This window comes from Sciurus vulgaris (genome assembly GCF_902686455.1).
Source record: "Sciurus vulgaris genome assembly, chromosome: 5".
Lineage (NCBI taxonomy): Eukaryota > Metazoa > Chordata > Mammalia > Rodentia > Sciuridae > Sciurus > Sciurus vulgaris.
The window spans coordinates 169633471-169659612 of record NC_136465.1 but is presented as its reverse complement, the minus strand read 5'-3'; the positions used below and the strand labels follow the sequence as shown (position 1 = coordinate 169659612).

At 38.6% G+C, this 26142-nt stretch overlaps 1 protein-coding gene across 34 annotated transcripts in view; it reads left to right on the top strand.

The window, feature by feature from the left end:
• Positions 1 to 26142, top strand: part of RBFOX2 (RNA binding fox-1 homolog 2) — a 272039-nt gene that overhangs the window by 225902 nt on the left and 19995 nt on the right. For 14 of the 34 annotated variants that reach the window (XR_013764067.1, XM_079141654.1, XM_079141625.1 and 11 more), the window contains 7 exons: positions 5677 to 5823; positions 9732 to 9785; positions 18303 to 18395; positions 21122 to 21182; positions 24196 to 24249; positions 24378 to 24472; positions 25607 to 25749. Coding sequence is in view for 33 of the 34 variants with exons in the window: in XM_079141654.1 (XP_078997780.1) it covers positions 5677 to 5823; positions 9732 to 9785; positions 18303 to 18395; positions 21122 to 21182; positions 24196 to 24249; positions 24378 to 24472; positions 25607 to 25749 (647 nt within the window). In the remaining variant the exon portion in view is untranslated. The remainder of the gene's footprint in view (positions 1 to 5676; positions 5824 to 9731; positions 9786 to 18302; positions 18396 to 21121; positions 21183 to 24195; positions 24250 to 24377; positions 24473 to 25606; positions 25750 to 26142) is intronic. The other 20 variants (XM_079141656.1, XM_079141636.1, XM_079141653.1 and 17 more) reach the window with 3 other exon arrangements.

Here is a 26142-nt window from a genome sequence, read left to right as displayed (position 1 = left end):
AAAAATAAAAAGAGATTTTAAAAACTAGAGGACCAATCCAGAAGATCTAGCATCTAATAATATGAGTTCCAAAATGAAAGAAAATGTGTGGGGTGGAAATTAACAGACTAATTTAAGAAAATTTCCCAGGACTGAAGGAACTTGAAAGAGACCACAGAATTCTCAGCAAAATAGGTGAAAATAAAATATACCCACATTAAGGCATATCATTGCAAACACTATTTTGAACACCACATACTGAGGTAGCCCTGCAAACCAGAGAGAGCAAGAGAAAGGTTCCATGTGAGGGAACAGGCTCGATAATGCCTTCAGAATTCTCAAAGCAAAACCAGAGGCCTGAGGACAGTGAAGATTGCCTTCAAAATTCTCAAGGGACCTATTCCCCCAATCTAGATTTCTATACCCAGGCAAACTACCATTAAAATAGAATGGGAGGTGGGTAGATATTGAAGAAAATGGATATTCCATGAATCAAAATACTATTCTTGAATTCATCAAGAAATTCCTTACTAGCTCAAGTTATATGCTGTCATCTTGTGATACTTGAAAATTAATAATCTTGTGCCCTTTCAGATTATTACAAAACATGTATTCATAGTGTATAAATAGTGAAAAAAAAGAAAAAGAAAAAAAGTTTTCATAGGGAAAGTTCAAAAAATTAATTTATTTCCCAGTAATACGAGTTTTAAAGGCTGGCAGTGTAGCTCTCAGTGTTAGAGCACTGGCGTAACACGTGAGGCCCTGGGTTCCATCCCCAGCTCCTCCAAAAAAAAGAGACTTTGGAGCTAGTCAAAATGACACACACCTGTAGCTTCAGCTACTCAGGAGGCTCAGGGCTCACCTGAGCCCAGGGGCTTGAGGCCAGCCTGAGCAGCATAGCAAGACCCTGGCTCAAAAAAGAATGTAAAAATTCGAGGACATTAAAACCAACACATTTTAGTCCTCCTTTCTAGGATGAAGTTTTAGGACATAAAAGGAAGCCCAGATTCCTGTGCATATTGGCACGGCCGCACAGCTGGAAGAGCGGGTGCATAGCTGCAGCCACAGGATTGGGGAGAACCCTCAGGCAGCCAGTCCTTGCTGTGAGCTGTCTGTGAGCCACACCAGCCTTCAATCTCGTCCCCTGCCTGGGCAACACATCTGCCAGAGGCTGGCCACAGAAGGGGAAAGCACGGCCTGGAAAGGTGGTTTATGTTGCTGAGCAGCTGGCGATAGATAGTAAAGCAAATACCGTTGCTGGCGTGGGGCTGGCCTTCCCATCTCCTGCCCATGCCTGTCGCCACCCCTGGAGTCTTCTTGTTCCTTCAGATGTGGGTCCTGAGAAAGTGAGAGAATGGGGTGCACACATGGTCTCCCTTTGGATGAGAAAGACCTATGAGGATGGGGTGTGCCAGGCTACAGGAAGGGGTCAGCTTATGAAACTGGGGCTGCCTGACGGAACTCCTGCTGGACCACTTATCGTGTGACATTGGGCATTGGTTATGCTTCTTTATGCCTTAGTGTCTTCCTTTTTTGTCAGTTGGGGATAATAGTACCTACCTCATAGAGTTATTGTGAGAATTAAAATAATACATGAAAAGCACAGTATAATATAGTGGTTAAGAACATATACTCTGGAACCAGACTGCCTGGGCCTGAATCCTTGCTCCATCACTTAGACAGTCTTTCTGTTCCTTAGTCTCCTCATCTAAAGAATGAGAATAAAAACCAACATACACTGTTCCCTCATTTTTATTTTTATTTATTTTCATTACTGGGAATTGAACCAGGGGTGCTCTACCTCTGAGCTACATCCCCAGCCCTTTTTGCTTATTTTTGAGACAGGGTCTAAGTTGCTGAGGCTGGCCTCAAACTTGCTATCCTCCTGCCTCGACCTCTTGAGCCACTGGGCACCACTGCACCCAGCCAAGCTCTCAGTTTAAAAAAAAAAGATTGAAAGAATTAAATTTCTTAAAAAATGTGAAATACTTAGGTTAGTATCTGGAAACTAAGGAACACTGTTTAAGTCCCACTTTTTATTAAAGGCTTAGATCAGGCCTGACAGAATACACACTCAAAAATAGGTGCTCTTTTATAGGGAATTCTTATTTTTCAACAAAATTATTTAAGTAGAAAGAAGAAAAATCCTGAGGTTTAAAGAGGGGAAAGCAAGTTTGAAATGCTCTTGTAGAAAGCGGGAGTGCTAGCTGACTGAAGACGCCTGGCGCCAGGGCTGGCAGCACCAAGGGTCTCTGCTGCTGGTGCCACTGTTTTGTCACACAGCTGCTCAGGTAAAGGGCTCTCCTCCAGCAAGTTACCTGCCTATGCTGTCACTCAGCTTTGATGGTGGGATTGTTTCAAGGTTGTGGTTTTTCCAGGCAGATTCAGCCAACGAGATTGAAATGACAGGTTCTGAAACCTAAATAGAAAGGAAAGGAAAGATGGGTGAGGAGTCAGAGATGGGGAAGGTGAGACGTATTTGTTCCGGTGAACTCAAGTGCGTGTTCTGGTGGGGATATTTGAGCAAACAAGCTGAAAAGATAAGAGTGTCTATTCAAAAACGGGACATTCGAATAGCTGTTTTGGTGGTAGAGAAGTTTCAGGTAGTAACACCAGTAAGTTAAAATAGTTATATGAAAAAGCTGAAGGCAGACCTACAAGAGTATAGGCAGACAATTGTGCATCTGTCAAAGGGCTCATATCTGGGGCCAGGGGTGCAGTGTAGTGGCAGAGCACTTGCCTACCATGCATGAGGCCCTGGGTTCAGTCCTCAGCACCTCAATCAAATAAGTAGTAAATAATTTTAGAAGGGGGAACTCCTATCCAAAACATAAATACCTACAAATCACAAGCAAGAAGAGTCATCCTAATAAAAAATGGGCAAAGGACTTGCAGACATCTCACAAAGGAGGATATCGAAATATTCAAGAAACATGAAAAGGTGTGCAAATAAACATCTCAATATAATGCTACTATGAAAATGACAAAACTAAGAGTAACTAGAACTCTTATGAAGAGTTTTTGGTAGTATGACATAATAGAGCAACTTTGGGAAAGTAGCGGTGTCATAAAAGACAGCATTATACCTATCCTTGACCCAGCAAATCCACTCCTGGAAGCACACACCATATGCAAATGCCCGCTTTTGTGTACAGAAGACAAGTGCAGTGTTCACAGGAGCGTGTTCGTCATAGCCAAAACTGAAAGCAGCTCAAATAAATTCTGTATGTTTATACATTGAAGTTGTGAATGGAAAATTTACAATATGTGTGTTTCCTAAGTACAGTGTGTGAAAGAAACCAAACAAAAGAGTACATATATATGCTCCCTTTTATTCTTAAAGTTAAAAAACAGCACAACACAATCTGTGGAACTAGAAGTTAAGATAGTGGTGACCCTTTGGCTGGGGTCCAAGATCTAGGGCAGGCCCTTCGGGTTCTCCTGGAGTGCTACTCATTTCTTGATCTAATTTTGGCTATACTTTTAATCTGTTTTAAACTCCATTTTAAAGTTGCATTAGGTTAGAAGGTTTGAGAATTTTGAAATGATAGTTCATGTTTTCTACTTGCCACATTCCCTAGAATCGGTGATTTCATAATTTTAAAAAGTTTAGGTAGGTATTCATTACAAACTAGAAATTTTATCAGTCTGACTTCTAACTTTCTTAAATTGTATCTTTAGGACAGCAAAGAATGTTCAAGAACAACCACTAAGTACCTGAGGCAGTAAATACCTGAGGCAGTTCAAAATACTCATTAGTTTTCTTAGATTCTGCCACTGCACATACGTTACGGCAGTTTACTAATGACATACGTACGTTATGTAGAAAACTGTAGTTTGGGCTGGTTTTGTGGCTCAGTGGTAGAGCGCTTGCCTAGCATCTGAGGCACTGGGTTCCATCTGAGGCACTGCATAAAAATAAATAAAATAAAGGTATTGTGTCCATCTACAACTTAAAAATTTTTTTTTTTTTTTTTTTTTAAGAAAACCGTAGTTTGGAGCTTTGTAGAATCAATCTTTTTAACTTCTCTCAAGTGATACATTGTCCTCCCACAGATCAAATCTGGTGCTTTTAAAGTTTGAAGAGAGTTTATATGATCCAGCTGTGAAATGTAAGAGGCAAGTTTGAAGGCGCTTGAATGAGCATTACTTGCAATTGATGCCTATTGCTTTGACTGCATGTTGGGGTCCTTGATGCTGTTGTAGTAACTTGTAAGTTTCACCTCTGAATAGAATTTGTTTTGTTTAGTCTGCATTGTGCTTCAATGAATGATTGAAAATTCTACACTTTCATGGAATATCGCTTTATAACTCTCCCCTTTTCTGCTGTTTTTATATTGCATGAATCATATCACATATAAGCCATCTGGAAGGCCTGATAAAAAGCTGCCATCCCTTAGATTGACACTTGAGAAACTAGTATTCATTTGGAGTTTATTCTTGATTGTCCTTTATATTTCAAAGTTTCAGATTTCATTTCAAAATGGTTGTTAACATCTCTGAGCCAAAAGTATCTTTGATTCAGTTTCTCTTAGTCTGATCATTGGTTCAGAAGGAGGAAATTCATCCTGTGCCACTAGAAGAATCTGCCAGACTCAGTTCTGTCTTAAGATAATAAAAATAGCAGTTCCACTCCTGCTTTTAAAGCATGTTGGTTTAGTCAGCTCAACAAGCCATCCAGTTTAGCATGCACTTCATAGGGAATAGATTCTTATAGTGCCAGATGAATACTTCAAAATAAATGTCTTTTTGCATGCCTAGAATGTGTCATACCTGTCAGACATTTGTCAAAAATGTTTTTCAACATAACATAGCCACCTTTTCGAGGAATTGGTGAAAAAAAAGGATAAACGTGTGCCTGGGGTGTTGCAAAAGAGAGACTTCATTAAAAATGTGTACCCACACTCACACTCTTTTCACTGTGGATATGTATGAATTTGGCATTTATATGTTGAACAGTAAATTAGCAAAAGTCCCTTAAAAAATCTTTTCCAGTAGTTAGACTCACTAAATGCAACTTTGTTCAAGACTATTGGAGGAAGCAGTTCCCTGGACTAAAGTTATCTGAGATTGCATAAATTAGGGAGGAAAGTACAGATTTATTTCAGAATAAGAAGCTGCTTCAATTTTTAGGCCAATTGACTATTATCACTAGGTTTCCCCTCTTTATAAATAGTGTCATGATAATACTTTGGCACCTCACTGGTCATAGACTCTAGGATAGAGGGAATGGAATATAAAAATTGGCTTCTTTCATTTTCTTGAGAGCTTGAGATGAAGGACCAAAGGATGGAGTGACCTCTACAACTAGTACAACACTCTTTATTTTCAAAATAGAAAAGTCTCAGAAATAGAAAGGTCTACTAAGAATCTAAGAACAAAGGTATTATTTTTACACGTCTAGTTTTCCTAATATATGTCTACATGATTGCTTAGGGCAAGTCGCTTACTATTTCTGTGTCTCCTGTTTTGCTAATGTATCCTAAGTATTCAGAAGGCCCAAATTTTGTTTGTAGACTAAAGCATTTTGAACACGAATAGTACCTTTGGTAGTTTTTTCCTCTCTCTATTTGAAGGGAAAATTATAATATTTGCTCATAGATAAACCTAGGAAGTAGTAAAGGACTTTACTTTTCATAAGAATTATGAAGTAATTGTGTTTATTTTTCACTCAGTGTTGTTTGCTTCTTTCTCTAGCAGACAGAAGGTGGAGCACAGACGGACGGCCAGCAGACACAGACACAAAGTAGTGAAAATTCAGAGAGTAAATCTACCCCTAAGCGACTGCATGTCTCCAATATTCCTTTCCGCTTCCGGGACCCTGACCTCCGGCAGATGTTTGGGGTAAGTCTCTGAAGTCCTTTTGAGGATTTTATAATTAAAATAGAATTTAATCCATCAGATGTGTTATTAGTCATTAGCACTTTAGGATAAAACTACAAAGAGATTGAGGAAGATGCTGAGGTAAATCAGTTTTGTTTTGTGGTGCAGGGAATTGGACCCAGGGCCTCACACATGCTAGGCAGGTGCTCTACCACTGAGCTAGAGCCCCAGCCATGGGAATCAGTATTTCCATCAATCTTTTTTTACAACCCAGTCTGCTCTAGACTGTGCAAAAGTTGCTGGGAATGAGAGCTTTCTTGTACCATGAGACTTATAGTACTAAAACCAAGATGAGATGGCCACCCTACTCACCCTGATGCTGAGTAAACATGTCAATATTGTGCTTGGTTCCTCCTAAAAGACAAAACACACACTTTTTTGTTGTGTTTTGTGTTAATGTGGTTGTCATTGTTTTGGAGATAGAGTCTTGCTGTGTTTCCCAGGCTGGTTTCAATCGATCCTCTTGCCTCAGCCTCCTGAGTAACTGGGACTACAAGCATGCACCACTGCATCCAGCTAAACGTACATGTCGTTTTAGCACAGAGATTCCTAAACTTACCTGAACATTAGAAGTCCACTGAGGAGCTTAAAAAGGACCGAAGATTGTGTCCCACACCCAAAGGTTGTGGTTTAACTGGCTTGGGTGTAGCTTGGTGGCTTTTTTGTTGTTTTTGTTTGTTTGTTTTTTCACAAGATCCCCAGGTGTTTCTAATGTGTGGAAAAGCTTGGAGACTATTGGGTATTTATCCTGTCACATTATTAGCTCTTCACCTTCCCTGTAAGCCCTACACATTACTGCCTTCCGCTCATTTCAGGCTTTCAACCCCAGGACTGTGGTTCAGAAATGTATTATTGTTGTTTGCTACTTTGGCAATGTCATGTTGTAAAGAATATAGGCTTAGGGTGGTTCATGAAGGTAGAAAAGGTGTAGATTGGGGCATCGAAGAGCCTGGGATCAAATTCTGTTTGATTATGACCTAGGAAATTTGTGTAACCTCTTTGAACTTGAATTTCATGTCTAAAAATAAATATCGTAATCTCTGCCTTGCAGAGTGTTGTGAATTAAATGGAATAAGATTTTTTGTTTTCTACTTCCTTGCTTGTACTTAGTAATGTCATACCATTATCTAAAGTGCGATGGAGAGGGTTGTGCTGCTGCCTTTCATGTGTTCCCTTCAACTGTTTGCCTCTTCCCTAAATCTTCAAAACAGTGTAATTTAAAAATTCGTGTTGTTGTAAGTGAATGGCTTTTAAGAGTCTTGATTTTTTTCTGAGCCCGTGTATCGTTGCCTGTTTTAATTTGATCAGACTCTCAACTTGACCTGGTACCAAGAGATAATCAATAGTTTTATTTAAAAAGTTCATTAGGATAGCTGCCTACTGCTATCCTACTCCTGCCTACTGCAGGAGACGCCCTGCTATAATCTTGAGTGGCTGCTACATGGTGACAGGACAGTGGAGCAGAGCTGTGTCCCTTCCAGCTGACTACCTATGTGTGTCTCCCCATGGAAGAGAAGGCCAAGGTTGAGGAGTAATGCTGCTCTTGGTACTTGAAGAGCTTTTACACAGAAAACGGTAACTGGCCGTTTTCCATCCTAACAGAGAAGACAGCCGCAAATAAGAAGATGCTGCCCAGAGCATGGATCATCAGTTCTCTTTGGAGCCTTGGGCACAGTGGAGACTCAGTCTTCGGAGGTCCTAGGAAGGGAGCACATTTTCATCCATCAGATGTGTTTTCTCTTCGATCAGAAACAGTGTCCACTGAAGCTCCACCTAAGCCAGTTGGAGATTTCCTGAAATGTAGCATGCCCTTCCCAAGGTGTAAAATGAAAAGAAATATTTCCTTGCAGGGACACCTGTTTGCTTTTTTCCCACATGGTTAATGCCTGTGACTGAGAAGGACAGTGGCATTGGTGAAGAGCAGAGATTCCATGCTCCATTTTATTAACTCTGTTCACTTCACAGCTTCGTTCAGCCCCACTTTGCTTAACCATAAAAGGAAGACCAACTTCCTTCTAGAAAAATGTTGTAAGAATGCAGTACACAGTGTAAAATAAAACAAACTCTAAAGCACCAAACTTAGTTTTATAGGATTGGAGTAGAATAAAATGAAATGTCCTCCTATCTAAACTAAAATATTTTTCTCTTTCCTTAATTCTTCTAATTTTATAATGATTATAAAATTAGATTTATATGATGAAACCAGAATCAGGCTTAGATGTCTTCTCTATAAAACTTGGATTCTTAAGTGGGCTCTAAGTGTGAGCCCAAAAGATACCTGGAGATTCCCTGCACGTGCCTCAATCAGCCCCTCCAAGTACTGACTAAGCAGTTTCTTCCCTTATGTCTGCCTCCCCCAGAATAAGGTCGTGCTTCATGTAACCTTCTGGCAGTGGCTTAGCTACCAAGTGGAGAGTGACTTAGGCTTTGGGTCTTTAGTTCTGTTTGGTTTGAGAATGTTAAAGTATTTAAATAATTACTAAACAAAGTTTTACCTAAAATATTCTTGATGTTTGTTACAGAAGAGTTAAAGTGGCAAATAAGTGAAATCATTCTTAATGTCAAAAAATGTATGGTAAAATAGCATGTAGCCTGTAGAAATGATAACACAGATATATATTTGTTGAATTTGATAGTTGTTCATAATCTATTACTAAGTTTAAAAAAATATGGAATGTATATGACAGATAGAGTCACGCGTATCTGTGTGCCTGAGAAAAAGCCTGGAAGGCTGTGTACAAAACACTAAAGTGGGGCTGGGGAGATAGCTCAGCTGGTAGAGTGTTTGCCTCGCAAGCACAAGGCCCTGAGTTCAATCCCCAGCGCCGCAAAAAAAAAACAAACAAACAAAAAAAAAAAAACAAAAAACTAAGGTGGTGGAATTGCAGATAATCTTTGCTTTCTGTTTTTCTGCTTCCTTTTTGCTTATACTTTCTAATTTTTATATAATGAATATGGTTTACTTGTATAAATTTCTTTTAAAAAAGGAGGAGGAGGCCAGGCATGGTGGTGCTCACCGAAATTCAAGCTACCTGTGAGACTGAGGCAGGTGGATAGGATAGCAAGTCTAAGGCCAGCCTCAGCAACTTAGAGCCTGTCTCAAAATAAAAATTAATTAATTAATTAATTCATTAATTAAAAAAGAACTAGGGTTGTAGCTGAGTTAAAGGGCCCATGGGTTCAATCCCAGTACCACAAAAAGAGTGTGGGAAGACAGCCTTCCGTAGCTTATCGTCCTACTTAGTGGAATTTACTTCCATGTTTTTAGTACTGGGGATTGAACCCAGGGGCTCCTAACCCCACTGAACCACATCCTTTGCCTGTTTTAGGGCTATGTCCCTAATCATTTATATTTTATTTCATTAATTAATTAATTAATTAATTTTTATTTTGAGGCAAGGTCTCACTAAGTTGCTTAGGGCACTGCTAAGATGCTGAGGCTGGCTTTGAACTTGAAATCCTCCTGCCGCAACCTCCCAGTTGAAGGAATTACCCACATGTGCCACCAAGCCTAGTCAGGATTTACTTCTTAAAACTGAGACACTTAAAAAATTAGAGGGTAGTTAAAATCCCCATGTGGAGAAGGGCATTAGTAGGGCAGCACTGCGGATGTCTTCGCACAGTGACCACTGCTCCTAGAAGGGGGTGGCGCTTAGCGAGGGAGTTGGGGAAGAAGTGACAGGGAGACGCCCTCAGCTCTGAGATAGGAAAACCAGAGACTGGTTTTGCAGCCCACCAACAAACAGAAAGTGGACGTTCATAAATACCAGTTCAAAGGAGAGTAAACAATGATTCCTTTCTCAGAAGGAAGTAAGGCCTGTGAATAAAAAGCTGACCATAAATAAATGTTTTTGCTTTTGTCTCTGCAGCAGTTTGGCAAAATCCTAGATGTAGAAATAATCTTTAATGAGCGTGGCTCTAAGGTAAGCTCCATTTCAACATCAAGTGTGCTCAGTTTCTTTTTGAATTTTGTTTTAATGTAACATTAGGTATTCAGAGAGCATAAGTTGCTTTTCAAGCCTGCATATGCAAAAGGTATCCCAGGTGTCCACCTTGGGTTATCTCATCTCTAAACTTAAGTTGTAAAGGAGAGCGCAGTAGAAAGGACAGGATGAGTGAGGTGGGGGTCCTTGAGTGGCCTTAGATTCCACCTAGGTCTTCTTAGTTTAAAGGAAGAGAGAGAAGACTGAAAAAAAAAAAAAAGTCTAATTCTATGTTAAGAATTCCAACAGAACAATTTGACTTCTTAAAATCCAACTTCAAAATGGCATAGGTAGGATGAGTTTTAATGTTGTGTTACTCAGTACATTTGTTCTCCCTTTTGGATACATTTCTCAAAGGCTTTAACAGTGAGCAGTAACTCGGGAATTCACTGTGAACCCATTTTTTGCCTGTGAGTTATACCCAGAGGGGCAAACTTCAGGACATGAAGTTACTTCAATTACAAATACAGTGAGTTAGCTTTTTACCTAAGAATGAAAGAAGCAACAGTGTGTAAGTTGATGTATGTGTTCTTTCCTAAATGTGTTCTGCATAAGAACTGAGATGTTCATTAAAATGATTTCCCCATTAGCAACTTTCAAATTAATTTTCAATTAATTCTTATTTGGTTACCTCTGTTGAATTTTGAAAATAGCTCTTGGCCATGATTAAATCTCCCAAGAATGTGATTTGAGAAAAAGCCAAATACAGCCAGGATAAATCAGTTACTATTTACTTCTCTTCAATTTCTTACTCTAAATGGTCTAAAAATTGACCATGCTTTGGGAACTGATAGCATATACATACAGTTATATGTACCTCCTGCCCCCATCTGTCCTAAAACAAATGTGTGCTCTGTTCTAATGCTCCTGATTATTATTCCCTTCCTTTGAATGCAGCAATACTAAAAGTATTTTAATTTTGACCGTAACAATTATTTGTTAAAGAGGTAATTATACTCTAAGCTTCCAGTTTTCAGTTAAAACAAAAAAAATTAATATGTCTATACAGAACTTTCTTCAGCCCTTAACTTGGTAAGTATTTTTTAAAGTGAAATCTATTAACTATAATCAGTAAAATTATGTATGCTTGTTATTTACACACAAGAGTTCTATTCATTTTTTGTGAAGTTTTTAGCAACTAGAAGGGAAAATAACTGTGGTTTGGAGGTGGGAAGCACATGAATGTAAAATAAATATGTGAAGTTTATTGACCACACTGTTTATCTAAAGTAGTAATCTAGATATTTTTGTTTTTAAGTGTGTGCACTTAATATAGCTTTAACTGTACTGGAACAACCAGAAGCCCAATATGGTTCCATCAATTATTGAGGACTTGCTCCTACCAAGAAAATAATGTATCAAATTGTGATGAAGCAAAGGAAATTGATCTTCTTTCATTGACTTCAAGGATTTTCCTACTACCAAAAATTTTTTAATTTACCTGATCCAGTTACTCTTCCCACGTAATTTTCATTTTAAAATAATAATAAATGCTTTCCTTTTCCCGTTGGGGCATCTAAAGCATATGCTGCTGCTTTCTCTCTGGGTGGTTCTTTGGGCCACTATGAAAACGAAGTGCAGAACTCAGAGTCGCCCCATCTCTGCCTTCGAGGACCGAGACAAAGCCTTGTTTTTGTCCTTTACATTCCTGTCACTTGAAGTCCCTTCTGGAATGGGCTCCCCTGGAACAGCACAGCGCATTCTGAGGCTGCTTAGAGGTGATTTTGAAGTCAGACCTAAGATGCTTCCTCTGGGATCCACCTCAGAGAAATGAATGAATGATACTCTTATTTTTCTGAATCAAGTTTAATTTTTCACTTCTTTTGTATGTTTGGGTTGACCAACAAATTACAACCTGTGGAACAAGAGAAAAGGAGTTTATGTGGTCTTAAAGAGTTGCTCTGACTTTTTTTTTTTTTTTTTTTTTCTCTTTTAAAAAAAAAGTGCTTTTCTATAAGAAAGTAGCTTTATTGGCTTTTTTGGAAAAAAAATAAAAACTAGTTACAGAATAAGTCTGAGACTAGCAGTACTAATCGGTGTTTAATCAAATTGCTATCAAACAAAAAGCAACTCTTTTACCATCTTATTTTTTGTGAGACTCCCCAGCGTTTTAGAATGTAGCCATTTGAAAAACACAGGTAAGCATATGACACTGCTGCACTCCTTCCTGCTGCCAGCCAGCCATTTGCCCCCCAGTCCTCATCTCTAGAGCAGAGTCGCCATGCGTCATGAGAGCTGCTTCCTTGTTTTCCTCTTCTCTTCTTTGACCTTCATATTCTGGATTTGGCTTCCCTGGATTATGGAATGGATGTATATGTCAAGTACATGTAGATGGATATGGTTAAATGAGCTAATTTACACAAATACAATTTTTAGAAAACGATTTTATAAATATTTATAGCTTATTGGTTCTCCAGACTTAATCAGTCATGACAGAATAGTAAGATAAATAAGAAGATAATGCCAGAATAAAATGGCCACACCTCCTGGTTTATCCAAGCTAACCACACTCATACCTGTTGTCTTAACATATTATTATAATAATGCCCCCTTGCTCTCACAAAATGTTTGAACCATAAACTATAATGTCATCTCCTAATAGATCCTCTGATTAGCTATTTAAAAAGCACTCTTTTAAAATTAAAGCATAGGTGGCCAGGCGTGGTGGCGCTCGCCTGTAATCCCAGCAGGTTGGGAGGCTGAGGTAGGAGGAACTTGAGTTCAAAGCCAGCCTCAGCAATTTAGCAAGGTCCTAAGCAATTCAGTGAGACCCTGTCTCTAAATAAAATACAAAAAAGAGCTGGGGATGTGGCTCAGTGATTGAGTATCCCTGAGTTCAATCTTTATTACCAAAAAAAATCAAAACATATACCTTTATGGAAAGTAGAAAGAAAACCCTGTCTTTCACTAAAGAGAATGTGCCAGGGGCTGCTCTCATATACTTCCTTCCAGTCTTTTGTCTCACTAAGAATCTTAAACAGAACCCTGAGTAATGGTCACCTTATCCAACCCCGGTATTCTTGATTTTGCAGTTCTTTGCTGGAATCTTTTAATGACTAAAAACAAATTTTTTTTTTTTTTTTTTTTTTTTTTACCTTTCAGAAGTTTATTCCATTATTGAACCCCAAGACTTTTCCACCATCCTGTTAATTATCACCCAGCCACATCACAATTTTTCATGATATTTATCACATTGACTAAATAAAGAAATAACAGTTCTTCACTTCTTCACACAGTACTGATGTTAGGTCCCTACTTAGCACAGCAACAGTTACTGGTATTTTCAGCAAGTTTTGGTGAATGTGTTCTCATTGATTCTCTCAGGTGACTTTCTAACCATGGAATGTAGGATTAGATCGGACTTCAGTTAAGGCTGTTAGGGCCCTCAGATACAAGCAGTGTGCTGTGATTTCTTGCCTATTACCCTGGGTTCTGATTTCATGCCAAGGGAAATTAGTTATTTCTTTCAAAATGTGGTTGATACACTGTCTTTGAAGTTGTACCAAGTAGGCCTTTGTGATCTTCAGCAAAATTGACAGGTAATGCTAATATGAAATGTTTTCCATTATACTTGAAACTGAATTAACAGTGCATGTTATTTCCAAAGGACTTAGTTATTTCCCTTTTGTTACCATTTTAAGGGTTTTATTTTTATTTTTATTTTATTTATTTTTTAATTTCTGTGTTCTGGCCATACCCAGGAGATCCGTCTGCTTTTGATTTCTCCCTTAAAAGTTACATGGTAAATTTTCTTTCTCATTCTTCTGAGATGGAAAAATTCAAAGATTATACAAATTAAAAATGTTTCCAATGCTCATCTCTATTGCTTGTATTTATTGCAGCCTGAGGGCAGACTAAAAAGGTGACAGTTACTCGGCTATTCTAATGCCCTGGATGATAAATTTATGCTAAGGCAGGTGATTAAATTGCTGTCCCACTCAGCAGAGGTTTTAACCACAGCCCTACCCTAATAAACCCTTCTTCCATTTCTTAAAGATAGCCAGGATCGCTATAAATCCCTTATGTAATACTTGTGTGTTTAAATCATGAACATAGAATTGTCGGCACAGACTTAGAGAACTGAGAACCTTAGCGAGAGTGTGCAGACCCGCTCACCCAGGTCAGGCCTTGGGAATGGCTGTCCAAGTGAGATGCACTCTTAAGTTCACACTGGGTTTCAAAGGTGTAGCACAAAAAAAGAATGTTAAGCACCTCATTAATAATGTTTTTATATTGTTGCCATACTGAAGTGGTAACACACTGTATATATTAGGCCAAATAAATACATTATTAAAACTAATTTCATTGGGCTGGAGTTGTGGCTCAGTGGTAGGGCACTTGCCTAGCATGTGTGAGGCACTGGGTTCAATACTTGGCACCACATATAAATAAATAAAATTAAGGTATTTTGTCCATCTACAGCTAAAAATATTTTTTTAAACTAATTTTACCAGCTTATATTACTTTAATGTCACTTTTAGAAAATTTTAAATTATACATATAGTTCACATTATACTTCTGTCAGTACTTGTATAGACAAATATGCCAACATCTTTTTTTTATTAAAAAGTTTATTTTTTGTCACTTTTTATTAATGAGAATTTGGATGAAAATTCATCTCATTTCATACCTGAAATAATTACTCTTGTTAAGAGTCTGAGATTGGACTGGGGTTGTGGCTCAGTGGTAGAGTGCTTGCCTAGCATGCATGAGGCACTGGGTTCGATCCTCAGCACCACATAAAAATAAATAAATAAAATAAAGGTATTGTGTCCATCTGCAACTAAAAAATTTTTTTTAATTTAAAAAAAAAGTCTGAGATTAAATCAATTTGTTACAGATTATATAGCCTATTAGTTATATACCTGTGCAGATTGGTTTTTGTTTCAGTGTTTGATATGTTGTGTGATCATTTGAATCTATTTAAGGAAAATGTGTTAGACTTATTTTATAACTTATCTTCTAAAGCAAGAGATTAGAAAGACCAAACTTAAGGTGAATTAGATTTCTAAGAATGAAGGGATGCCAAAACATGATTTTATGTAAGCAGGCTTTTCTGTGGGTAACTTCCCCCCTCTTTGGTCCTGAGGATAGAACCCAAAATGCTAGGCAAGCACTCTACCACTGAGCCCCAAGCCCAGCCCTCTGTGAGTAACTTTTAAACCTGGATAATCTATGACTGTTCTTAGCACAGTTCCTGGCACCTTTTCTAAAATGCTAAGTTTTAAAGTTTTAACATGAAAGAAAGTGTTTAAGAACAATAATCTAAAAATGCTAGTTTTACCTCTTACATTCCTGATATTGGATTTTAATTTTGAGTGGTATGAGTCAGTTCTTAGGTTTCTGAACAAATTGCCACAGATTTGGTGACTTAAAGCCGCACATTTATTATCTTACAGTTCTGAAGGTTGGAAGTCTGGAGCAGGCTTACTAGTCTGAAATCAAGGTGTGGCGTTCCTCAGGGTGATGTGTCCTTGCCTTTTTGAGCTCAAGAGGCTCCCATTTTCCCCCTTGTGTGTCTGAGGCCAGCCATGGGCAGTCAAGTCTCTCTAGGCTGCTGCGATCCAAGTCTGACTCTCCTGCTTTCTGTTTTCACTGATGAATACCCTGGGGATTTACACTGGGCCCATCAGGATCATCCAGGGTAATCTCCCTATCTTGAGATCATTAATGTCAATCACATTGATAAAAATCCTTTTCAAACAAGTAAGGCAATATATTCTCCAGTTTCAGGTATTAGGACATGGATAACTTTGGGGGCCGTTGTTCTGCCTACCACAGGTTTATTTCTCTTCAAAGGAAAACAAAAACGCCTTCCATGTCAGAGAATTCCGAAGCATCAACCAGACCTTCTCCCTCCTGTCACCTGAGGATGAGATAGCCGCAAAGATTGCTTTTTGTCTTTGATGTCTTGATTAGCATCTCCTTTGGTGTATAAGCACCTTTCTTTATAAAACACTTTTTAAAAACCTTTGAAAAGGCAATTTTGTTCCTGAATAAAATCATGATTGAGAAAACCTTACACAAACAGACATTAATGTTAAAGTTGGTCATTTGCTGACCAAATATCATCCTCCATTCTTTTGGATACAGTACTGTGTCACTGAGGTTCCTTCTGTCAACACATTCCAGAAAGGGGGGGGATTGTTTTCAGACTAATATAGTTTAGTAAAGGGAGTTTTTGCATTCAAATTTGCAAAGCTTAATTTCGGATTTCCTCACCGTAGCTGTATGTTCTTGGGTGCTTCATCTCATTTTGACTCAGCTTCTTTACCTTCAAAATGAAGCCAGCAGATCTGTCCTTTCTACACTTTGGTTATATTTTAGAAGACAAACAAGTATGTATGGTCTTTATATGGGTATACGATATATGTAGACAGTTATGATGTTAAAAACCTAGGCATTAGTCTCCACATAAATTCATATAGCCTACCTATATGTAGTTTATTAATTTAACTCAAGTATTAACTTTTATGACTGTGAGAATGAGTTGGAATGCAAACTATAATGCCTTTTGAGTGTGATATTAAAAAAATGCATCCCATATGACCTTTCTTTTATTTTGGGGGGGTTCCAGGGATTGAACTCAGGGGCACTCAACCACTGAGCCACATCTCCAGCCCTTTTTTGTATTTTATTTAAAGACAGGATCTCACTGAGTTGCTTAGGGCCTTGCTAAATTGCTGAGGCTGGCTTTGAACTTACAATCCTCTTGCCTCAGCCTCCCAACCTGCTGGGATTACAGGTGTACACCACTGTGCCTGGCCCTATCCATGACCTTTCTTAAAGGACTTAACTTCCCTACCAGCAAGTTCTCTGGAATTAGAGAGCTGTCATCTTATAAATAGCAGATGCTGATATAGATGAACACTAGTACCTTAAATACTAACTTACCCTTGAGATATATGAGACTGTAACATACGTATATCAAAAGCCGTGTTCCTGTTGATACTTTCAACAAATTTATATAAATATCACTATCCACAATACTCATTTAGAATGCTGAGTAAGCAGATCCTTCAAAATGATGGAGTTGCTTCTATAAAATCATTTTTAAAAGATACAATGCACACTGTTTGCCACCTTAGTGAAGATTGTGGTTCATGTATAAGGAAATGCTCAGCAAGGCAGAACCTTAGTAAAAATAAAGGGCTTCAGTTATCCCACAATGGAATATTCAAAAAATGGAAACTATTTAAATGATACTTTACAGAAAAATATTATTAATTTACTGCTCTGCACATGTAAATAGCTTGAGAGATTATTAAAAATTATATTTGCAGAGTGGAAAGATAAGGACAAAGCATCTAGAATAAAGGTGATGTGATACTGTCTTAGTCATCATGCAAGTATCTAGCAGATCCTGCTGATGTTGAAATGAGGAGCACAGTGGTGTGAACGGAGGGAAGGGTTTCGCTCCCTGGCCTCCGGCTTTGTCTACCTCACTAAGTAAGGCTCCAGTCCTATTGTGTAGCATCTCCAAGAGATAAATAAGTTAATTCTAAACTCACCAGCAGTCGCATTGTCTTAGGGTGTTCTTTTCCTACTGAGTATAACAGAATACTGAATATTCTGAATATCACTGAACATAACATGCAACTGATATTTCTATTGGAGATCTCATTCCCGTTGACTATTCCTTTTTTCTCTACATGTGGAAAATTACTAATACATTTAATAGCAGGTATAGATAGCAGCAGATGTTATTCAGGCAAATCTGTGTTAGCAATTTCCTGAAATTCAGCTGGACATGTTTTTATGTAAAGTGCCTATTTGATCATTTAAAATTGACTCTGAAGAAAAGTCATAATTACCATTGCTTAGTGGTTTTTTCATTTGCTTAGAACATGAGTGCCCTCCTCTTCTGTACCTAATACCTACAAAATTATACCTCAAGACTGTCTTAAATTATCCTGTTCCCAAACGCGTTCATAGTGATGTAAGTAACAGGCAGTGTGGGGCTCAGACACTTATTTCTCCTAGAAAATCTTATATGGTTGATCTTGAATGTCAGATTTCATATAGCACTTATTGTAGAATGATAGATTTGGGATATTAGAGAATCAGTTTAATTCTTTTTTAATATACAGGGGACATATGTACATTAGCAGCATAGTTGAGAGAGAAAGATAGCACATTAAAAATGCTCAGATTCTTGGTTGAATAGCATGACCCGAGTAACTCTGTACCCTAATTTTGGTCTGGCCTCATATGCTTTATATTTTATTATTATTATTACTGTTAATTAAATTACCATTGTTATTATAGTTCTTTATTATTTTATTGGGTTTAATTTCTCTTTACAAAATATGCATGGACCAAAAAATGACTTTGGGAGAGTATTGCTGAGTTGTTGCTGATGTCGGTTTCATACTGTGATATTTTTTCTGTTTACAACAAGATCAGTATTTCAATATAACGTTGTGCATGTTTTCCCCCTTCTCCCGCTGCATGCAGGGATTCGGGTTCGTAACTTTCGAGAATAGTGCTGATGCAGACAGGGCCAGGGAGAAATTACACGGCACCGTGGTAGAGGGCCGTAAAATCGAGGTGCATGTCTTCAATAATTCAATTTCTGGTTTCTTTTTTACTTCTCTCTTTTTGTATTGGCTCACTTATTTCACATTTGGAACCCTGTCTTGTTTTGTGTGTGTGTGTGTGTGTGCGCGCATGCGCGTGCACATGCGCGAGTGCACTTGTATGTGTGTGTGTTTTCTGTGTTCTTCACCTCCTTGCACTAAAATGTATAAAAATAACACTTTCTGTCTGCCTCTCTCACCCCACTCCCCCCACGTTTTGTTTTGTTTTGTTTCGTTCTTTGGGGTTTTGATTTTGATGTGTGTGTGTGTGTGTGTGTGTGCGTGTGTGTGTTTCACTTTTTTTTTTCCTTCCTCCAAAAAGTTCAACCTTCTGCTCTCTTGATTTTTTTTTCCTTTGCTTCAGTTTGCAAGACTCCATGATCAGGCCTAAACAAAACTAACTTAAAGATACTACGAACTCTCCAACTTATAATTGGGTTCTGTGATGAATGAAGGGGCCAGCCAATGTCTTTTTCCTCTTGGGAGGACAGTTTACCTCCATGTATGTGCGATAAGCACAGAACCAAAGATTATAAGAGGTTGTGGGGAGGGAGGAGAGAACCCAAAACTTATGTAGTTTTAAGTATATCTAATACCAAGAATTTCAACAGTTGATTCTGAAGTTTTATGAATGACATCCTCAAACGAAGGACCGGCTGATGCACTGTGGTTGGCTTGCGTCAGCTCTTTGTTACAATGCATTAAAGGTTAACTGGCTCCTCTCCCCTTTCCCACTTTTTAAAGTATTATGTATAAAAGCCACCATTTGAGTAAGATGTCTGCATATTTTGCTTTTCCCCCTTTCCAATGGTTTAGCATTTAGTGCCCTTCACTTGACTCACTCTTTCCATGGTAACTATACACAATGCTGGCGATGGTGCCCGTTGGCGGTAAGTGAAACAAGCACTAGAGAAGAAGCTTTAAAAATGTATTTACAAAACAATTAAGAAAGAAAAAGTCCATCTGCCATCTCACATTAACACTACAAAATGTGACTTGACTTGCTCCTCTTCCTTTCCTTTCCCCTTTTATTTTCACTGCTGTTGAGTAATGCCGCCTGGACTTTGGATGTTCATATTGTTTTGTAGATGTCTGAGCTGTTTGATTACTGACTTCATGGTGATCTTTCCCGTGCACATCTTACTCAGAGTCCCTAAACTCCAGTTTGGCTGGTTTAATTAATGCACTTCCTGGCCCTACTTCCTTTCCTACTTTTCCTCTTTCCCAAAGCACTGTTCGCAGCTCTGACCCTGTAACTCTTTGCCCTTGACTGCTCTTTTCCTGCCCAAGACACCCTTCCTGACTTTCACTTTTCTTTTTCCCTACCTCATTGTTCTCCTTACCCAAATTCTCCTTAATTCTTTCCCCCCTCCCTTCTCTGTTCTGTGCAGCTCTTGGTCTCTTTTGCTGACTGGTAGTTTCTAAATGGTTCTGGCCACTATTCCTTTCAGTGCTTGGTTGCATTCCGCTCTAGCAGCTGTTGCAAGCTCCTGCTCCATTCTAACCCTGCTCTCCATTTCTTCCCTTCTTCCCCAGACTGATTTTTTTTCTTTCTTTTATTTGTGTGCGTGTGTGTTAACTGCATGCTCTCAGTCTCATCATTGTTGTCTCCCATTCTTTCTTTGTAAATGTGAAATGTTTATATTATCTGGGGGCCAAACTAGAGTAAGTGCAGTTGGATCACTATACAAATCATATGGTACTTTTAAGCTTTTTTAAAATTCTAAATCTAAAATTGGCCTTTTTATAACACAAATTTTGCACAATGTACATTCCACAGACAAAATAAGACATTTTATAATTTCTTTTAAAATTGGTATGACCTGACAGTCATTTAATCAAGTTCTGTGATGAGGCTTGACCCCCCTCTTGCAAGAGCTTCCAGGCTGGTCCTGACCCCATCTGCTGTGTCTGAGTTCATTTGTCCCTCCAGCAGCACCGTCCTTGTGACATGTACTTGTCCTAGCACTAGGAATGCTTTATTTAAATGATGCCATTCTGTAATGAGGATAGAGGGTACCATAAAACAAAAGCAGTAAACAGTATATTTTCATAATTCTTTAAAGTGCCTACTTCAGAGGACTTCTGAAAACTTCATTCTTAAATGACTAGACCATGTAGTCTAGAAAATTCAGATGGTCCTGAAGACTGCCCACATGGGAATTTAAGTTCCTATATTTGTTTACTAACTTCTAACAGTAAAATCTTAGACAAACACCAAAAAAATGCAGAATGTTAAAACAGGTAAAATCACTAGATCCATTTTATCGTCTCCCTGTAAACCTACTTCCTGAGCCAGGTGGCAAGCCTCCATTTTATTAACCCATTTAAGAGTTCATTTGTACATATGGTTGTTTCCCTTTTTTCCCCCCACATTTTCCTTAATGCAGAGACTTCCGTTTAAGGATCTCCAAAGAACTTAAATGTGGAAAATGTGTTTTTTCTTTGGAGTACTGATATAGTAGCCTCAGTTTTCCATGTGGAGACCAAGAAACTGCATTTTACTCTTGTTAGCCTCATTTAATAAGTACTTACATTAAAATTCTATATATTAATATTATATGGCTATATTATTCATCTAAATTAATCCTATCAAGTTTACATTTTGAATTAAGTATTCTGTCACTGGATGAGCAATCTCAGGTTCCCTAATGTGGACCCTTCCTCCCTGCCCCTTCTTTCTGCTTGTGTTTTTAGGTGAATAATGCTACAGCACGTGTAATGACAAATAAGAAAATGGTCACACCGTATGCAAATGGTGAGCAACTAAAAAGCATTTTTTGGAGAATGTTGTTTATTCTTGCATGAATATATGAACTTTTGAATAAATTCTAAGAATCTCTTTCCGTCTTAGGACAATTCATTTAATTTACATTAATTTTACAGAATTAGCTAAGCTTTTGGTTACTAAGGTGTTTTGTTCTAAGTAACATTCATCTTGTAAAAAATGTGCCCTTTGCAATTGCCTGTCATCAATCTAGGTTCCCTGGAGCAGCCTCCTTTCAGCCACTGTAGTTCTCTGCAATGCATTAAACTTGTAGATGTAGCCCTGGAAGCCCTCAAGTGACTTTTCCTCAGATGAGCTTAAGTGGGATAAGTTGAAGGATAAGTGTATTTCTCTACCCCTGCTTTCCCTGAGACCCGGCAGTAATAGCCCTGGTTGAGGAGGGTGTGCCATCTTCTATCCCATGATTACAAGCTGTAGAGTAAACTTCATAAGTAGTTCTCATTGACAAGGAAGTTTTCTATGAATAATCATTCTAATATAAACGGAACTTTCACATCAGTTCTCAAGTTTCATCTGGATTCATGTCCTCTAAATGAGATGGAGTATGATTTTGATCTGTAGTACCATAATGGTTTTACAAACCGGCTTACAGTGAGATTGGGAGACGTTAAAGAGAAAATGAAATGGGTTGGCTTCTGGGCCTAAGGTTTACAGCTCTGCTGCTTTTCCCCTGCTTTTGGTCCCTGGTGTCAAACCCAGGGCTTCACATGTACCAAGCAGGCACTCTGCCACCGAGCTGTCCTCCAGAGCCCCAGCTCTGCTGTGATCTCAGAGATCCCTCATTCTCTGTTTTTTGTTTTTTGTTTTTTTTTTTAAAGGATTCTACATAAGATCTTATCTAGAATAAAAGGGAAGGTTTTTACTGCTCTTTAAGGAAATTTCTCCTATACTAGAGCATGACCTTGTGTGCTAGTAAAATCTTAAATCATGTAGAAATATATTGGTATTGAGTATATCCCCTAAAGTCTTCACTAAATATATTGAACCCAGCTTCTTACACAGATGATACAAATTTATTCAGATAATTTCCATTTTCTTTACCCATTTTATCAGTGTATAATCAGAGGATACCACTGCCTCCCACTTTACCTCTGGTTTTTTATTTTTATGGTTATTACAAAAACAAGTTTCTGCAGTTTTGGTTAAAAACCAATATAAGTGAAACAGGAAAGAGAGGCAGAGCATGTCAGATTTTCTTTAGATCCAAAGAAATGATGTGGTGGAAAATAGCCCCTGATGGAATTTCAGAAGACAGAATTCTACTTCTGGATTTGCCTCTTACCTGTCTAATTATCTTTTTATATCTGTACATTGGCAACCACAGATTCTTAGAAGGTGCTTTAGAAATCATCAAAGGCCAATCCCCTAAGCTTATTATTTAGGAAATAAGGCCAAAGAAGTATAGCACTTACCCAAGGTCACATGTGGTACTTATCTTCCTATTTGGATTTTGTGGAGGTCACATGTCATCTGTGAAAATACACTGTAAATTATACAAAACTGAACAGTCAAGTGTTATTAACAGTGTATCAACCTCCACCCATTTTACGAACTTAAAATGAGTGCTCAGGGTGCCATTGGTAGAAAAGGAAAAGTTCATCCTTTAGACATTATTCTAATTTAATATTCAAGCTTATTATTCAAGAAGACTTCTGCTGCTATGTTAAAGGTCCTCAGAAGAGTGTGCTGAGTGAATTCTCAGGAAGCATTTTGACTTGTGTTGGTTTGAATTACTTAATTTATGCAGAAACATTGCTCAGTGTCTGCGCAACTTACAGACATTTAACAGTGCAGCCCATACATGCTCTTAAATTTAAGTGGCATTTGAACTCAGATTTCGCCCATGCAGAATTATAGGTCCATCATCACAGCACACAAATCAGCACCTTCATCAAAATTGGAGATTGGAGTGATTGAGAAGTAATGGGTTTTCTCTTGAATAATGTCTTTGCTTGTGACTGTTAAGATCTGATGATTTAAATAGAATTGACCTCTTATTTGTTCCATTCATATATGCACAATGCTAGGAAAGAAGTCAATAAGAGTTAATCTTTCAGAAAAATAATAGGATATGTTTGCTTATTAAGTACAAAATTCAATAAATATTTATTAAGGTTTTCACATGGAATTTACTCATGCACTGTCAGTGGGCAGTAATATCTTTTTTTATTTTTTCATCCCTTGCTCTGGTCTTATAAATGTAAAAGGGGCAAAAGAAGTAAAATTGACATCATATGATATCCTTTGGAAACTCAACATTTATAAAAGTTGAAGCTTATTGTCAACAGCAGTCTGGTGTCCTTGGTCTGATTAACTTAAATATATTTGTTATTAATTGAGACCTCAGAAGCCACACACAGAAGTTGGGAATGTACCTTGAATTTTATTATTGCATGACTTTCCTCTTTCACTTGGTGAACTCCAATGAAATCCCAACAGTGAATCCCAATGAAAGGGGGATTTCAGTTTCCTCAGAAAACCAGCATGGTATAATTGAACATGGAATCAAACGCCTGGTCAAATTCGAATTCAAAGGATACCTTGATAAAGAGCCATGTTTGTGAACAGTGTTAAAGAGTGTGCATTGCCACACAGTGCAGAATGACTCATGTTCTGCCTTTCCTTTTTCTAAACGACGAGGGGGTCACCTGGGTGGTGCTGTGAGAGCATCTACCAAAACCCAGGGGTTGTTTCTCCCTCTTTTTGCTCATTCCCTCTCCATCTCCCTCCTAATTTCTTTCTCTTCCTCTCTCTCTTCCACCCCCTGCTTCATCCCCCCCGCCCCTCCTGATCCCTTCAGCTGTGCTAGTCCTGCTTAAAGATTGCCATCCCCCTCTCAGGTGGACCTAGAGGTAGCTAGATTCTAAAGGAGTTGACTGCAGGTACAAATGAGCCCAGAGATGTCCAAAGCCAACCAAAATGAATTGATCACTCCTTTTCCTCATGTAGTCTTAAATGCTCACTGCTCTCTTTTCCATTTCAGGTTGGAAATTAAGCCCAGTAGTTGGAGCTGTGTACGGTCCTGAGTTATATGCAGGTAAAATCGACATTACAGTGTTTCCTTGTGTGCTATTTAACTGTAACAACATCTGTGGATTTTCAATGTGCTATTCCTTTGTAATCTTTTTTGCTTTTTTTAAAAAAAATTCTTCTAAATGCAATCAGCATCCAGCTTTCAAGCAGATGTGTCCCTCGGCAATGATGCGGCAGTGCCCCTGTCAGGAAGAGGGGGTATCAACACGTACATTCCTTTGATCAGTAAGTACCCTATGTTGGCCTGGCATGATTGCGACTGTTGTGACTGAACAGTGATGTGCTTGTTTGGTTGGTTGGTTTTGTTCTGTTTTTCCTTCTGTAATACATGACTGAAAAGAAAGCATTCTCAAGAGGGGAAATAAATAAGATCACAATGCCCTGTTCTGTTTAACCCATGCTGGAATCTTCTAACCAAATGTTAAGATTTCCATAAAACAAAAACAGTTGGAAAAGGTAAAGGGGGTGAAGGCATGTGAAGAATGTTCTAGTCTGTACTTGATAACAAAGAAAATAGCCATGCGTGGTGTGGAGGGTGTTCTTCATGCCTATGTTGGTCTGCCCCAGCTCTGCAGTAGATGTCACTTTAGAGCACCTCCAGCATCCCTGATTATTCCAGCTCTCTCCTTGTCTTTAGAGCCCCGTTTACCCAAACCCTTTCCTCTAGCAGGGGTATAATTAACAGGATTCAGCGGATGTGGAAGCCACATGCTTTTCAGAGGCTAGCATGTTTAAAATAGGCCCTAAATGAACATCCACCTCTTGAGAGGATACAGGAGAACACAGGGGAGGAGTGGTTTCCCTCTCACCTTCATTTCTGAATTACAGCATGTTAGATAAAGGGATGAAATTGACTAATGAAATGTCTAAGGTCTACTGTGTGCCTTAGAGGTTGACAACATGTGAGAATACAAAAAGAACATTCTCTTGAGGATTCATTATTATATCCACATAATAATGTTTTAAACAAGATTAATAACTGGCCAATTAAAGAGTTCCTATCAATCTGATTTGCACTGCCCACAGAAGTTAGAAGTCTTGTCTCTTATTAGGACAGTAGTTCTCAGAGCTGCTTGACCCATTTCTCATCAGCTCATGTTATAATGGCAAAATTGGGAAGGAGTAGAGTAAATCACTCAAGGTCTGTGAAGAATGAGGCATGGAATCATTCACTTGTACATGTTGCCATTTCTTTCCCACTCAGAGACCCGGGGTAGGAGATGGACAGAATAATCTGTGTGCCATCTTTTCAGGAACGATATGTTTCCTATCTTGTCATCTTTTCTGTAACTGGTTCACAGCACATTGAAACCGTATACGTACTTTTGAATGCAAGTTGAAATTTCTGTCATATTTTGGGTCTCCCTTTAGTTCCTGGCTTCCCTTACCCAACTGCAGCCACCACGGCGGCCGCTTTCCGAGGAGCCCATCTGAGGGGCAGAGGGCGGACGGTATATGGTGCAGTCCGAGCGGTACCTCCAACAGCCATCCCCGCCTATCCAGGGTAAGAATTAGATTCCAAAATCAGTATGTTTCTGAAATAAACAATTGGACAAATAAGGAATACCATGGCCCTCTCATAACTTCTGGGACATCACCGTGCCACAAAGCCTGAATATTTTCAAATTAATGGAATAGATGGCAACCAAAATGTACCATCATCAGAATGTGACAACATGTCAATTTGTTATATAAATCTTATTTGGGCCACCTTAAGCCTTCATGGTAAGGGCTTAAGACAGTAGCCAGAACCATCTGTGTTTACTAGCAGTGTGTTGGCATGGAGCTCACGCAGCAGCGCACGAGTGTGGATTAACACTGATGCAGAGAATAAGAGAGGAGCTGGGGATCGTAGTCCAGACCGCCTCTGCTGGGCTCACCACCTGGGTTGGGGCAG